This window comes from Sceloporus occidentalis, unplaced genomic scaffold (genome assembly GCF_023333645.1).
Source record: "Sceloporus occidentalis isolate IW3139 unplaced genomic scaffold, rSceOcc1.0.p SCAF_396, whole genome shotgun sequence".
NCBI classification, from domain to species: domain Eukaryota; kingdom Metazoa; phylum Chordata; class Lepidosauria; order Squamata; family Phrynosomatidae; genus Sceloporus; species Sceloporus occidentalis.
This window is the reverse complement of record NW_028317376.1, coordinates 242,048-259,379: the sequence shown is the minus strand read 5'-3', so window position 1 is coordinate 259,379 and position 17,332 is coordinate 242,048. Positions and strand designations below refer to the sequence as shown.

Genomic DNA, 17,332 nt, shown 5'->3' with positions numbered 1-17,332 from the left:
CTTGAGAATAGCAAACTCAAAATGTCTGAGTGTTTTTTAAATGTCAAAGCAGCTCTAAAACACACATACATCCATTTAGCTTTCCTTGGAGTGATTAGCCTAGTGGTTTACATACCTTTTCCAGCCCACACTGTGAATGGTTGAATGATGTATTCAATATAGACAAGAATAATCATTTTTGTGTTAGTAGTTAATACAGATTGTTTGTTCAGTATTGTAAGTTAGATGAAGATCATATTTTAAGACAAATTTATACACATTTATTTATAATACACTTATTATTTATATAAAAGCATCAAAACTGGATGGTAATTTAATGATTGTATTATTATAACTGGAGTTATTTGACCTTTCATTTTTTTACTTATTGAAGCAGTGTTTTGCTGAATTCACAAAGCTCACAATTTGTTCTTGGCACCTAAGAATTACTTAATCAGTCATTATACAATGTGTATTGTGCTCATATCCCAATAATTACAGTAATTTCTGCATATAGTAAATATGGTCATTTCCTTTAAAATTGCACCAAACTCGGGTACAACATTCCTAGATTATGGATCTCTAAAATCCACAAAATGATGAGACAAGTTGATAAAATCGTATTAGCCCAGTACACATATAACATAAAAATAACACAGAAAGTATGATGTAGAATTCTATGCAAATTATTAGATAAAAGTATGTTGGCATTTTTTATGTGCAAATTATACATTTTTCCATAAAAACACATCACTCTCATTTATTCAAAAATGCATGTTCATTTTAGTGATAAAGGAGTTGGTATTGAACTTAATGTTAACTTGAAAATCTTATACTTTGTAAAAAGTATGTAAAGTTAGTGAAATCATATCTAATGTTAATTATATTATTTGTAATAAAAAAAACATTTGCGATATTCATGAGCTTAACCTATAATATATCAGTTTTTAACATCATTCAGTAGCACTGCTGTCTATCACAATATGTATCTAACACATATTTGCTAGAAGAAACTAAATAGAAAGTCAAAATAAGCAGAACGGGAAGGATACCTTTATTGTGCCAATGCTGCCTTTTAACTCTGATAACCCTCACTGCTGGCCGATCGCACACATTGTGACCAGCAATGCTATGAAGCCCTGCTTCTTGATTGGAGTTTGATCTTCAATCAAAGAATAAATAAATAAATCATAAATAAAAAACAAACAATAAAACTATAAAAATGTACCCCAATACCCAATACCCCACTGCAAGTAAAAAATGATTTGAAAAATAAAATTAACAAAAAACATTCACTACACTTAAATACAGAAGATTACTGTAATCAGGGAATGTTGCTGAATATAAATTAGGTTATTGTTCCTCAGTGGCACATACCCTGTAGAAGAAATTCTAGGCCAAGTTGCACAAAATTTGTTTTTTTCTCCATTTTAGCATGTTTTTTTTACATATTAGCAACAATAATTATTGTATGTATGTCACGGTTACCATACTGGCCGGTGGTGAGACTTCTTCTTTTTGGATTATGGCATGTTAGGCAGTCATGAGCAGAGCAGTCTGAGGTTCCAGAGAAGCTAAGCTAGTTTATGTAAGATAGTAAGGGACACATAGGGCCTCTGGGGATTTATACTTATACCAGAGGAAATGGGGATACTGGATTGGTTTAGTACTAAATAAAGATTCTAGTTGTCTAAATTTTTGCTCAAATTTTGGCCACAGTCTGCCGATTTTCTTGGTGTAAAGACTAGGTTTATGCCTATCCGTGCATATTCAAATTAAAATTAGTCTTCTCATTTTCCTCTTCCTCTTTGCAGCCGTCAATCATACTTATACTAGGAAAACATCAGTGCAGATCAGCATACATGTGATTGGTTGCCGCTACTTCCATTCATTTCAATGGGATATTCATAATTTATAAACCAAAATTGCAACCATTGTTTTATCGCCAGTTTAACTAGGACAATACATATTAACAATTAACAACACAAAATAAGACATTCTCCTAATGAATTGATTTTCTATTCACATAATTTAATTTTATAAATTGAGATTGATTAAATCATTCATGACACAAATCATTTTATTTTAAGCTTTACATTTCTGTTTTTATTTTAGGTGTTGTACAATGTATTTGATGCATTTGTTGCTATTGGAGGTGAAAATGTGACAGGTGTGGAATGTGTAAAAGGAGTTGGTATGTATATTTTATATAAAGAGATATAAGCATATAAAACAAACCTCTGGTTTTCTACTGCTTGGTTTCTAAAGCATGGCAAACGTGTCAATAAATTAATATACAGTTGCATTTATTGTCACAGTTGTTTTGTTACAAATATTGATGAGAATACTGCCATGTAATAAAAAAAAATAAATATATATATATATATATATATATATAAAACAAAAATACATAAAACCAAGGAATATTTTATTTTTTCTTGAACTGCATAATTGTTTATGTAAATCAACAGGTTTTGCAGCCACACTGTTGTTTATTTAAATGTTTATGTTTATTAATATTTATTTTCATTTCTTTTTCAGTGTCTTTCTTTGTGGTTAGTTTAGGAGGAACATTAGTTGGAATCATTTTCGCCTTCATTCTCAGCTTTGTTACTCGATTTACTAAACATGTTCGGATTATTGAACCTGGATTTGTTTTTGTTATTTCATATCTGTCTTATCTTACATCAGAAATGCTTTCTTTGTCTGCAATCCTTGCGTAAGTATATCTTAGTATACTATATAGTTAGTATAACTATAAAGTATCATTTTTATTAAAAAAAACCCCAAGTATTTCAATATAGATATTTAGTCTAATTCATGTTTGGCTTTTAGACTGTGTTTCCTATACGCTAAAAATGGGTCTGTCAATCTTTCCAAATCGAGTGGTGTCTCCTATAATTGTATTTAGGGGGGTCACAAACAAAAATAAAGAGCTGTTTTCAAAGCAAGGATGGCACCGATGGGTTGCATTGGGTTTATACCTGAACACAGCCAGAGGTGGGAAAAACACTACATTTGTTCTAGGGTAAAAATTAATAAAATTAGGTTATGAGTGCTTTGGGTACTGGCATGGTAATTGCTGCTCATTTGCTTCTTTTTTAAAGGCATACAAATACTTAAATTGAGTAACTTAATAGCTTGAGTAAGATATTTTTGTGATGTACCTTTTATATAACTTGTATTTCTTATTATTATAATAATAATTATTTCTTTTTTCAGTATTACATTTTGTGGAATTTTCTGTCAAAAATATGTAAAAGCGAATATTTCAGAACAATCAGCAACTACTGTGAGATACACAATGAAAATGCTGGCAAGTGGCGCGGAAACAATTGTATTCATGTTTTTGGGAATATCAGCAGTGGATCCAAATATTTGGACATGGAACACTGCTTTCATACTTTTAACATTGCTCTTTATCTCTGTTTACAGAGTAATTGGTAAGTGACAACATAGAAACTTGCAGAAAACCTTTGTGTCTTATCACAACTAGTTAATAACTAACTATGGATTGTTAACACATCATGCAGAGTTTTATTAGAAGGTGACTAACAAGAGCTAATGCTTCACCTGTAAGGATGTAACATAATGAAAGAATTGTAGACCATACTAGTTGGGGTATGATACAATGGCAGTTGATTAAGAGTTAACAATTTCATTTTCTGGGCCCTAATCCAGGGATGTGGATTATCTGGCCTTCCAAAAAATCAGGGTGATGTGATGGTGGCAGGAGTGGGGAAGGGAAAGTAGAGAACAGCAGTTTTATAAATCAATGAAAGATTAACTGTCAATGTGTGGTTTGTTTATTACTGTCTATGTAACAAAAAAGTCAAATAAAGTAAAACATGAGATGACATGGTATTTATATAAACTTAGTCACATGGACTATTATCTCTGTGTAGGTTTTACGCCAAGTCAAACAGTAGCAGGCACCCATTTTAATATAATTTGTTCAATGTCACACATAACAGAGGTTATAACAGTATTTACAAACCAATTTTCCCTTTTATTTGACTTTTTAATGTAGTCCTTACTTCAATGCAATCATTACTGTTGGTTTGAACCACCAACATAAGTAAACATGAACAGAATGTTGGGTCAAATTTTCCTATTTCCTGTAAGAAGAAACAAAATAGAAACAAGAAATAATGAAACTCTCCCATAACAGAATTGGTTTGACAAAGCCAAAAGAAATAAACTTGAACATTTACATAATGACATAAGATTTTGAGAGCCCTATAGAGTTTATGGTGCAAAATGTGCCCTTTGAATAACAACATCTGCTGCTAATGAGGTATTGGTAAGGTTTTTTTATCATATCGCTATCTTATAAACATGTTATAAAATGTTCAGAGCTGCTGCACTGCTCAAAACGTGTGCAGGGGGCCCTAACTAGGCCTCAAGTCATCACGAGACAGACATCTTTACACATATCTTTACCGCAGCTCATGTGCGGATGCAAACTATGAAAGTGTGAAAGCACAGCATGCGGTCATGTGTACAAATCATTTATCAGCCTTTGGCCTTAAAGTCCCACCCTGGCATTGACAGGAATGCCAATTCAATTGTGAATTTATATCTTACAAAAACAACTCTTGGCACCAACTTTAGGAGTTTAGTTGACTAATCCATAAATATTAGTCAATATCTGTCACTTGAAAGTTAGCAGCATGAAAAAAATGTGCATATAAAATGTACCAAAACTTTCTTGATCAGCTTTTTGATTATATCAGAGATTAGCACTGCCTAATGATATAAACTTACATTTCTGTATTCCTTCAAGGTGTGGTTGTTCAAACATGGATTCTAAACCGCTACAGAATGGTTCAGTTGGAAATAATTGATCAGGTTGTGATGTCCTATGGAGGACTACGTGGTGCTGTTGCGTTTGCTTTAGTCGCTTTGCTGGATGAAAACAAAGTGAAAGAAAAAAACCTGTTTGTCAGCACAACTATAATTGTTGTGTATTTTACAGTCATATTTCAGGTAACCCAATGAACTGTGACTACATATGAAAATAACTACTTTTTAAGCAATGCTATATACACATATACAAAAATGTGTACAAAATGAATAATCGTATGCTGGTAAAATGTCAATACAACTAGCTAGAGGCTAGCAATCTGTGATGTGCAACTAGTAACTTTGTTTTGGTACATTGCATACATTTTCTAGATTAAAAAGCAAGCTTCACAAATGTCCCCATTGTTTGTAAGCCATAACGTTCAGTTAGTAAGACAATTCAGAATTTTACTATAGTTATGTTTTTTTTACTACCTTAGTAACCTTTTTTGTTAAATGTAGTTAAAAAAACAGCTGAATATAGGCATTAAATAGTGCCTATAGTCTGGAGCCTTATCTTAAGGAAATGTACCGTATTTGCTCGATTATAAGATGGCCCTGATTATAAGATGACCCCCCCAAATCTGAATATTAATTTAGGAAAAAAAGAAAAAGCCTGAATATAAGACGACCCTATAGGAAAAAAGTTTTACCAGTAAATGTTAATTCATCTAAACAATTTTTTTTAATAAAAGCTATGATTGAGAAAAATATTTTGCTTTTATTTCCTTCTATTTTCCAACCTGCCCCCCAGTTATGCACATCTGCCCCAGAAATGCCTTATACCCCCTGTATGCCACTGTGCCCCATGATATGCCTTTTAACCCTCTAAATGCCACTGTGTCCCATGATATGCCTTTTAACCCTGTATGCCACTGTGCCCCATGATATGCCTTTTGACCCCCTATGTGCCACTCTGCCTCCAGAAATGCCTTATACCCCTATATGCCACTCTGGCATTTAGAGGGTTAAAAGGCATATTATGGGGAAGAGTGGCATATAGGGAGGTTTAAGGCATTCAGGAGGCAGAGTGGCGTATAGAGGTTTAAAAAGGCATTTCTGGAGGCAGAGTGGCATTAAGGGGGTTAAAATGCATTTCACAGAGCACTCTGTCTCCAGAAATGCCTTATGCCCCCCATTTAACACCCCCCCCCCAAACTTACCGTGCTTCTGACTTCCCTGTCATGTAGCCGGGGCAGCGTGTAGATACCACACACTTACGCTGCAGCCGGAAGGAGGCGTGGCTAGCAGCGGGGGTTGTCTGCGTCCATCGCGCAGACCTTCCCCGACTGTCAGAGATCAGAGTTCCCCGCACCGGCACAGGAGGACAGGAGGATCCAGGTCCCCTGCAGCTGCGGGGGATCTGGATCTTAGGCGTCTCATAGTCAGACCTATTTGAGGTCTGATTATAAGACGACCCCGATTATAAGACATTTGCTCTGGAAAAAAAAGCATTTGCTCTGAAAAAAACCTTGTCTTATAATCGAGCAAATACGGTAATTGAAATATGCTAGATAAAATTTAGATGCTACATATTTCAATTAAAAAACACCGAACAAACTTTAAAAATGTTGGGAAAGAAAACAAACTGCTTAACTATTAAGAATGCAAGCTAATGCAACATAAAGCTAATTAAAAGGAGGATTTAATAAATAATGATGAACAGAATGGTCTATTAATTAGAGAACCAGTCACAACGTCTGTATAAATTATGGGTAATTTAATGTGTTCTTTTAATGTGGAATTTTATCAGTTAAATTTATTTATCTGAATAGCCAAGCACATTTTAATGTTAGAAAAGCCAAAAAATCTAGTTTTAAAGAATCACCCCAGTGCATAATCGAATTCCTGATCATTTGATAAAAGGTATATCCTTTATGCGTGTGTTACAGCGTATCATAATTTGAAAAAAATATATTTTCTCTCCTTATATGCCCCCTATGTGCAAAATCAACAAAAAATGGCACATACATTTACCATCTTCCCCCAGACATAAGCCTCTTGCCATAGTGTATGACTTGACATTAAACTGTCTTCAGCAACCTCACCTTGTTAGTGAGTTCGGCTGTTCCTCAACCAGTTTTATTCCACCTACACAGCCGTTTCTTTTTTGTTAATGATTTTCAGCATTCTCATACCATATATAATGATTACATTTCTGTCCATTTTAGGGATTAACAATTAAGCCCTTAGTGCAGTGGCTGAAAGTGAAAAGAAGTGAGCATCGAGAAATAAAGCTGAATGAGAAACTTCATGGCAGGGTAAGTCTTTTCTATGTCTATTTTCCATAATAATATAGTTGTCATATGATATGTATGACATATAAGGTTACAGACTTAAGAGTGTTACTTTTTGACCAGGGTAGCCAACAGGTAGCTCTTCAGCTACAATTCTAATCATGCCCATTGTAACGCATGAATATAAACAGGCCTGGACTGGTAATCTGGCTCACTGGGCAAATGTCCTCAGACTGAGAGAGACAACAAGATACACCAAAAGCATAAAAACCACAGGAAATATTTTATGACTTGCTTAAGAATTTCCATAACTTAGCATTTGTGGCTGGCATAAACTGTAGACAATGTATTTATAATCGGTAATTTGTATGATCTGTTTTTCCGTAAGGCATTTGATCACATTTGCTCTGCTATTGAAGATATTTCAGGACAAATTGGACACAATTATATGAGGGACAAGTAAGTTTATATCTATATAAACAAAGAAAAATCAAATGTTTCTGTCTTCACAGCATAGGCTAAAATAAGAAAAAACATATATTGCTAATATATTATACTGATGTTCAACTTTCATGGTGGCCATTATTTTGAGTACCCATTCATATTTTTTATGAATATTATATTCATATATATTTCTCTTTATAAATAGTACATAGTACATAGTACATAGTTCATAAGGTTGAAAAAAGACCAAAGTCCATCAAGTTCAACCTATATACATATTGTGTCCCTACTGTTTTGACAGAAATGACTTTAAATGTAACTAACGTTATTCAGGTGATGTGTTGTTGTATTCATTTTTAGGATTGCAAAGTTTGATGCCAAATACCTCAGCAAACTTTTTATGAGAAAGTCGGCTCAAAAAACACAAGATCGAATTCTTAATGTTTTCCATGAATTGAATATGAAGGATGCTATAAACTACGTTGCAGAAGTATGTTCCATCATTTTGTTTCTTCTAGTTACATAGTATAACTGTATCTTGTAACAGTAATATTGGAACCAATATTGGAGATTCTTTGTTTTATTCACTTCATAAAATTGTAGGGAATGATTAATAAGATGTTGCATTGCAACATTCTTAATAAAGTGTAATGCGCGATTTATAGGTAAAACGTCTTTCTCTTGTACCGATGGAAGAGATGTGAGTTATTTCTTTCTTTCTTTTGCTAACTAGTACCCTAGAACATTTAACATTTTTGGTTAAAGATTCTTGTCTTAAAGGTGAACAGGCTTATCTGATTTTAACTTCCTCAACTTTTACATAATTCAGGGACAAGTATTTTATTTTTACAATTGTTCTTAGTGGTTGGCTCTTTTATATATCATACAATAACATCTGGTTATATTACACTTGGCACTAATATAGGGGGTGCTTTAACCACAATTCTATCTAAAAAAGACAGCATTGACATATGTTAAAAAAATACAAACAATAAAATTTCACCAAAAAACATGTTTAATCTTACAAGAATCGTGTTGACAGTGTGACAGAGAAATAAACCAAAACAAATCAAAATAGAACTTGGGACTTTTACAAACAATAGTATTTTACGAATACATATGTAAGATACTGCTGGCACATATTAAATATGTTGTGTTGTATCACAACAACATTAAATATCTTTTTCCTTTTGGAAATTATTTTTAATTAATCTAATCCAGATTTACTCAGAAAATCAGCATTAGGTATCACCAAAAGATGCGGCTTGTAACATTTTGTTGACAATTGTGTTGGCAATGTTAAACGTACATATTCTGTTGTTTGTGGAGAATACATTATTAAGATATGTATTTGGCTACAAATAATCTATGATATATCATATGGTGCACTTAATTTTAACATCCCCTGCATGTGTGTCTGTTCCATGTATAAATGTAAGAACAATTTCCCAGTCACCACCACAAACCAAAAACCAAAATAAAAAGGCAAAGAGAAATAAACCCAAGCAAATCAAAATAGACCATGTGACCTTTACAAACTATAGAATATGTATGTACATTGTACATGGCACATTATATATGTTGTGTCACAACTACATTAAATATATTTTCTTTTTTGAACATTTGTAATTAATTTAATCCAGATTTACTATTATAATGGGGTCAGGTGAGGAAACCAGTACACAGGGATAGGGGTGATGTGTATAGCCTAATATAGGCAAAGTCCAACAACAGGTACCAGAACGAGAGCAGCCAGGTAGCAAGCGAGGTTTGGCAACAGGTATCAAGTCCCGAGTATCCAGGTATCAGGCAGGATACGGCAACAGGTATCAAGTAAGCGTAGTCAGGAATCAAGCAAGGTTCGGCAACAGGTATCAGGTAAGAGTAATCAGGTAACAAGCAGGGTCCAGCAACAGGTATCAGGTAAGCGTAGTCAGGTAGCAAGCAAGGTTCGGCAACAGGTATCAGGTAAGAGTAATCAGGTAACAAGCAGGGTCCGGCAACAGGTATCAGGTAAGCGTAGTCAGGTAGCAAGCAAGGTTCGGCAACAGGTATCAGGTAAGAGTAATCAGGTAACAACCAGGGTATGGCAACAGGTATCAGGTAGTAAGTAATCATCAAGGACAAGGTAACACAGGGAGCTCAACTGTTAAAACAACCGAGCACTGAATGAGTGTCAGTGCTCGGATTTTAAATGTGCCGCTTCCCCAGACCCCGCCCCCTGCAGTGCCGGTGTCCAATGGACATTCTGGCATCTCCATGGAGGAATGAGAGAGGAAGGGGGGCGTGCCGTGCAGCACCATGCACGTCCTTCTTTCTGTGGCGGTTCGTTGTTACGAACCGCCGTGCTCGGACACCGTGAGGCATCGGTGCCGTAGCGATCCGGCTCGTCAGGGGGATCGAGGACGTAGGAGGGCCGAGGAGGTAAGTGCCGGGTACCCGCTAGTTGCGGGTACTCGGGAGACATGCTGCGCACGAGGCCGTGACATTTACTCATTAGGTATCACTAAAAGTTGTGGTTTGTAGCATCTTCAGATCCCATCAGGGGCTAGGTTTCAAAGATCTTGTTTTAATGTGTTGCCAATCTTCAATTACTCAATCCTCTTTCCTAGGGTGAACGTAGAGGCTCCTTAGCATTTATTCGCTCCCCAAGCATGGAGAATATGGTCAATATTGATTTTAGCAGCCCCCGTCCATCTCTCGTTGAGCCATCTGTTTCCTATCTCTTGTAAGTTTGACTTTTTAAGTTTTGTTTGTTTAAAACATTATTCTGTGAGTAGTTGGTTGCATATATTTCTGCCCTTTACCAAAACATTTTGTTAAGTCCAGTACCTTGCTTAAGACCACCTTTACATTGATAATAATTCTATAATTAGACTTTGCTTTACTAAATAGTTCAGTTGACATAAGCAAATTCCACAATAAATTCCACAATATATTTTTAGCCTAACTTAAAACAAATCTACAAGAACATTCATATTATATTTGGAAAATGTCCCTTGTAAGTAATTTGTTTAATGTAAAAAGACAAACAACTATTTTTTATGACAAAAATGTTTAACAATCATCCCTATTGGTTGCAATTCTGAAAACATTTAAAATCTACTTAGTAAAATGTTTTCATATGGAAATGTAAAGTAAGCTATTTTGCAGGTGAGGTAAATAAGGTATTTTGGCAATACAGTCTTAAATTTCTAACACCCCTTTATCTTAAAAAAAGAACCTACTAAGTAAAGGTGGATCTTTGTAGCGAGTGAAAAACTAACTATTAGCTATCATTAGCTCAAGACGTCACAAACAAATTATTTCAATAAAACCAAGGGGAAAACAGCTACAATCCCACCATTTCCTTACCTCTCCTATAAAAATTCAATAAGATTCAGCATGGATGTAACCCAACCAGTTCCTAAACCCGGAAAAAAGAGTCGGTGTGATACCTTTATTGGCTAATCGAATAGAATTAGAGTGCAACATTTCAAGTCAATGTTTCTTCTTCTGGATAATCTGTTAAATTTACTGAAAAAAATGCCACTTTCTGTTTCAGAAGAGAAAATGCCAGTGCTGTTTGCCTAGATATGCAGGCACTAGAACAAAGGAGAAAAAGCATTAAAGATGTAGAAGATATTTTGAGTCACCATACCCTACAGCAATATTTATATAAACCAAGACGACAGGTAAGCAGAACAAATCATACTTGGCAGAGCTTCTAGGTATATTCTATCCAATGTTGTATAAAAGAAAAGCATTAATAGCAGAAAGAGGTGATATAATACATTAAAGATCACTGTTTAGACTTCAACTATTGTCAATGGCAGGCCCAAGATGGCAATGCCCCATTGGGTTATAGCTAGACGACTGGGTCAGAGTGTCTCCAAAAGTGCAGCTCTTGCGGGGTGTTCCCGGTCTGCAGTGGACAGTACATATCAAAAGGTGTCCAAGAGGGAAAAACTGGGACAGGGTCATGGGCGGCCAAGGCTCATTGATACATGTGGGGAGAGAAGGCTGACCCATATGGTCAAATGCAACAGATGAGCTCCTGTAGCTCAAACTGCTGGAAATATTAACGCTGGTTCTCATAGAAAGCTGTCAGGACACACAGTGCATCACAGTTTGTTGTATATGGGGCAGCATAGTCGCAGACCAATCAGGGTGCCTATGCTGACCCTGTCCAATACTGAAAGTGCCTACAATGGTCACGTGAACATAAGAACTGGACCACAGAGCAATGGAAGAAGGTGGTCTGGTCTGATGAATCACGTGGATAGTTGGGTGCGTGTGCATTGCTGACCTGGCACCATGATGCATTGGTTAATCACAGCGATGGGGTCCAGGAACTCTGAACCAAGGAAACACAGGGTGTGGTGAGTATAACACTCACTGCCTGTTTAACCGCTTCACAAGTTAACTTGTCATAAGGTTGCAAATGACACATGCTTTTTACGGTAGTGTAAATAAATGCAAAGTTTGTCACAAATAGATCCTCATAGTATCTGTTGTGTTCAACATAACAAATAACAATATGTTTACATATGGGCCCCTGGGGTGGTTCCCCAATGTGGTGGTATCAAAGCCTTGGCAGGTGTTTAATCACCGATTTTTTTATACGCCCCAGTCGGGATGGGTGTGTGGTGGAGTAGGCAATCAGCCAGACGGAACGGCGGCAGGCGATCCGTACATTTCCGAAATGTGACATTTCTATAGTAGAAAATTCTATATTAGTTATTATACTGTGCATTCAGACATTGTTCTTCTTGTTTTAACTCAAAGCAAAAGCACCTTTACAGTCGTCATGAAGTTACTTTAGATGATGATGAAAAACAAACAAAGGAGATATTTCAAAGAACGATGAAGAAACGTTTAGAGTCATTCAAGTCAACAAAGTTTGGTCGAAAACAAGCAAAAAAGATTAATAAAAATTACAAACGAGATCGAGGTCAAAGAGTGAGTAAAAATCAAGTTGTGTTATTTGCATTCCTTGTTTTAATTATTAATTTGTGATTTTGATGGATATCAAGCGAAATAGCAATATACACTAATGTAAACCAATTACTATGTCAACAAAGGTGGCAGAAAAAAAGGGCCTAGCCCTTAGATCCTATTGCTGTCCTTTCTGAAGGGATTCACAGATATAACACAAAAATAGTATAAACATCCCAGGTGCAATTAGCAGAGGACAGTAAATCCTCAAAATCAATGCAGAAGAGATGTGTGTATAATATATATATATATATATATATATATATATATATGTCCTGAGGAAAGTCAGTAATGACTGAAACGTCGACTTTGAATAAAGAGAAATTGTTAATTTAAAGACCTGGAGTTCTGACCATATTTTAAAGGTGCTTTATATATATATATATATATATATACATATATATATATATATATATATATATTGTCACGCACAGCGTAAGGTAGAACCTGTAATCAGGTAGAACAGCGTGTGCAAGTCCCAAAGACAGAACACCAGAGTCCAGTATAGAATAACCAATGAGCAAGCCAGGGTCAGGAAGCCAGAAGTCAGGATCGTTGCAGGGTAAGCCGAGGTCAGGAAGCCAGAAGTCAGAATAGTCGTAATGTAAGCCGGAGTCAGATGCCAGGAATCAAATAACAGGAACGCGTACTGGGATGACACTATACAAATAGGTACAACCATCAGAAGGCAAGGTGAATGGTTTCTGAGGCTCTTAAATAGAAAGAGGAAGTGCAGACTTCAATTAGCATTCTCCCGCCATAAATTCAAAATGCCGTTACGTCACTTCCGGTCCGCGGCCATCTTGGGGTTGGCGAGACCTCAAATTACGAAAAGGACCGGTAGTACCGGCTGGCGCCACTAGGTGGCGTGCGGAAGAGCGCGTACGCGCGGCAGGACCAGACCAGGATTCAGAAGGCGGCGGCTGCCGTGTGGAGTTGCGGGGTCTTCCCCGTCCTCGCGGCGGCAGAAGCTGTCTTGCGGAGGAGGGGGGTCTTCCTCTCCTCCGCGGCGGTTGAAGCTGCTGTGGTAGGGCGGGGGGTCTCCCCCTTCTCCTCGGCAGCTGTGGCTGTTGCGGTAAGGTGGGGGGTCTCCCCCTCCTCCGTGGCGGCTGAGGTTGCTGCGGCAAGGTGGGGGGTCTCCCCCTCTTCCGTGGCGGCTGATGCTGCTGCGGCAAGGTGGGGGGTCTCCCCCTCTTCCGTGGCGGCTGAAGATCCGCGGACCCGGAGGGACCGGCAGCCAGGTACGTTACAGTACCCCCCCTCGAAGGGGTGACCACCGGGCGACCCCTGGCAAGACCCACACGTCTCCTAGCAAGGAAGGCACGTACCAGACGGGGAACGTTGAGACGAGCAGCGGGAACCCAGGAACGACTCTCCGGACCAAGTCCTCTCCAGTGAATCAAATATTGTACACTCCCTTGTTGTCTGCGCGTAGCCAAAATCATTTGAGGACAACGTCGAAGGGAATCTGCGACAGAGGTGCCCGCCGGTGGTGGTCTTCTGGTAGTAAAACGATTGCACACCAAAGGCTTCAGAAGAGAGACGTGGAAAACTCGAGGAATTCGGAGTGTTCGGGGTAACAGGAGTTCATAGGCCACCGGATTGATCCGGCGGATTATAGGAAAGGGACCAATGAAACGTGGAGCCAACTTCATAGATGGCACCCTCAGCTTGAGATATCTGGTGGATAACCACACCCTGTCTCCAGGCAAATACGCAGGGGCGTGAGAACGTTTCCTATTGGCTTGACGTTCCTGTCGCCTGCCCGCGAGTCGTAGCATCTCCTGTACAGACGACCAAGTAGCCCGGATGGCAACCAGCCCTTCTTGTAGGGCCGGAACCGTAGAGACGGGAAATGCCCCAGGGAAAGGCTGAGGGTGTAAACCGTAGAGACAGTAGAAGGAAGAGACCCCTGTGGACTCTTGCACGGAGTTGTTACGGGCAAATTCAGCAAAGGGTAGTAGATCAACCCAGTTGTCTTGGTGGTTATTAATGAACAGGCGTAGGTACTGTTCCAGATGCTGGTTAGCCCTTTCAGCTGCCCCGTTAGATTGGGGATGGTACGCGGACGAGAAGGCCAGAGTAATGCCCAAGGCTTTGGTGAATTCACGCCAGAAGCGTGCTATGAACTGTGAGCCTCGGTCGGAAACAATCTCGGTAGGTAGTCCATGGAGCCGGACGATCTCGCGTATGAAGACATCAGCTAGTGTAGCAGCAGAAGGTAACTTCCTCAACGGAATCATGTGAGCCATTTTGGAAAAACGATCCACCACCATGAGTATGACTGTATGCCCTCTGGAGTTAGGTAAGTCAACAATGAAATCCATAGAAATGTGAGTCCATGGTGTGGAGGGAAGTGGCAAAGGGTGGAGCAACCCGGCAGGCGCCCTCCTGGAGGACTTGTTGGCTGCACACTTAGTACAGGATCGGACAAACAAAACCACATCCTCTGCCCAACCTGGCCACCAAAAAGTCCTGGAAACGAGATCCCTCGTGCGGGTAACCCCCGGGTGACCTGCCGTTCTGGAGCCATGGGACAAACGGAGAACCCGGGACCTGAAACGGACTGGAACGAACAGCTTGCCCGTAGGTAGAGATCCTGGAGCCTGAGACTGCAACCTGGCAATACGATCCACGAGGGGAGTGAGACAGGTGAGGTGAGTAGCAGCTAAGACCTTTGCTGTTGGCACAATATTCTCGGGTTCGTGATTCTCCTCATCAGGAAAGGTGTGCATCCGCGAGAGAGCATCGGCCTTGGCATTCTTGGACCCCGGACGGTAGGTCAATACGAAGGGAAACCGGGACAGGAACAGGGACCATCTGGCTTGTCGAGGGTTCAGACATTTCGCGGACTCAATATATTGCAAGTTCTTATGGTCCGTCAGGATCAAGGTTGGAACTTGTACACCCTCCAGAAGGTGTCGCCACTCCTCTAAGGCCAAAATGACAGCCAAAAGTTCTTTGTTGCCGATATCATAATTTCTCTCCGCCGGAGAAAATCTTCTAGAGAAATAGCCGCAAGGGTGTAGTGGACCGCTGTAGGAGGCTCGTTGGGAGAGGATCGCCCCCACTCCAGTCTCAGACGCATCTACCTCCAGGACAAAAGGTAGTAGGGGATCCGGGTGTCGGAGTACAGGAGCTGTGGTAAACTTCTCCCTCAATTGAGTGAACGCGGAGACAGCGGCCATCGGCCATACCATCGTGTCGGCCCCTCTCTTAGTGAGAGCCGTTAGGGGCGCCGCGATCTTAGAATAGTCTCTGATAAAACGTCTGTAGTAGTTGGCAAATCCCAAAAAGCGTTGTAGTGGTTTCAGACCCACAGGTTGCGGCCAATCCCTGATAGCACGAACTTTAGCAGGGTCCATCTCAAACCCCTCTGGGGTAATGACGTATCCTAAGAATAGCACCTTGCGAACCTCGAATTCGCACTTCTCCAACTTGGCGTAGAGCCCGTGTTGCCGCAAACGATCTAGTACTTGAGCAACCTGTGTGCGATGGGTGGAAAGGTCTGAGGAGTAAATCAAGATGTCGTCGAGATATACTACGACGAACTGTTGCAGAAAATCCCTGAGGCAATCGTTAATGAACTCCTGGAAGACAGCTGGAGCATTGCATAGCCCGAACGGCATAACCGTATATTCGTAATGTCCCGATCGTGTGTTAAATGCCGTCTTCCATTCATCGTCCTCGCGAATTCGAACAAGGTTATAAGCACCCCGCAGATCCAGCTTAGTATAGATTGTAGCTCCGCGCAGTCTGTCGAAGAGCTCGGAAATCAACGGAATGGGGTACGTGTTGCGTCTGGTGATTCTGTTCAATCCTCTGTAATCGATGCAAGGGCGAAGTCCCCCATCCTTCTTTTTAACAAAGAAAAACCCTGCTCCAGCGGGTGACGTGGAGCGGCGAATAAATCCCCGATGAAGATTCTCCTCAATATACTCCTCCATAGCTTTAGTCTCTGGAACCGAAAGCGGATAGGTCCGACCCCTGGGTGGCATGGTACCAGGGAGCAGGTCAATGGGGCAGTCATACGGTCGGTGTGGGGGTAACTTCTCCGCCTCCTTCTTGTTGAACACATCCGCAAAACAACGATACTGATCTGGCAGCTTTGAGGTTTCAATGGAGCTTAGTGTCACAGGAACAGTCTTTATAGGTGAGAGGCAGTGGTCCATACAAGTGCTGCTCCAAGCCGTAATCTGGTTCGTAAACCAATCAATCGTAGGGTTGTGATTGCGCAACCATGGATACCCCAAAATGATCGGCACCGAGGGGGAGTTGATGACCAATAACTGTACTGATTCACTGTGAACCACTCCCACCAAGAGGGTAAGAGGTGATGTGTGAAGAGTGATGTGCTCCTGAAGGAGCGGTCTCCCATCGATAGCCTCCACAGATAACGGGTCGGGCAAGGGAAGGGTGGGAACCAGGAACCGGTTACAAAATTCGGAGTCAATAAAGTTGCCGGCGGCGCCGGAATCCAGGAAAGCCACGGTATCCACGGAGCCCTTAGCCCAGACTATTCGAACTGGAACTGTCATACGGGTGATTTTGGTCTCAGGGGATGGTCGAATCACACCTACAGTAGGTCCCCTCAGCCTACCTAGGTGCGAGCGTTTCCCGGCCTCTTTGAACAGTTCTTCAGGAAATGCCCCGAAAGGCCACAGTACAGGCATAGCCCCTCCCTTCTTCTCCTGCTCTTCTCCTTTTCAGTGAGTCTAGCTGCCCCCAGCTGCATGGGTTCCTCCGTGGAATCAGGCATAGTGGATGGGGACGGAACTTGAAAAAACTGATGCACGGTGTCCCTCGCTCCTCTCTCCTGTCGTCTTAATCTTTCTCGTTGGGTTTGTCTT

At 40.0% G+C, this 17,332-nt stretch overlaps 1 protein-coding gene across 1 annotated transcript in view; it reads left to right on the top strand.

The window, feature by feature from the left end:
• LOC149273211 (sodium/hydrogen exchanger 3-like) overlaps positions 1-17,332 on the top strand; it is a 39,983-nt gene that overhangs the window by 16,414 nt on the left and 6,237 nt on the right. Inside the window, exons 4-13 of the mRNA XM_089506589.1 lie at positions 2,095-2,173; positions 2,521-2,698; positions 3,202-3,422; positions 4,766-4,968; positions 6,996-7,085; positions 7,450-7,520; positions 7,866-7,995; positions 10,118-10,233; positions 11,050-11,179; positions 12,273-12,446. Of these exons, the coding sequence (XP_089362715.1) occupies positions 2,095-2,173; positions 2,521-2,698; positions 3,202-3,422; positions 4,766-4,968; positions 6,996-7,085; positions 7,450-7,520; positions 7,866-7,995; positions 10,118-10,233; positions 11,050-11,179; positions 12,273-12,446 (1,392 nt within the window). The remainder of the gene's footprint in view (positions 1-2,094; positions 2,174-2,520; positions 2,699-3,201; positions 3,423-4,765; positions 4,969-6,995; positions 7,086-7,449; positions 7,521-7,865; positions 7,996-10,117; positions 10,234-11,049; positions 11,180-12,272; positions 12,447-17,332) is intronic.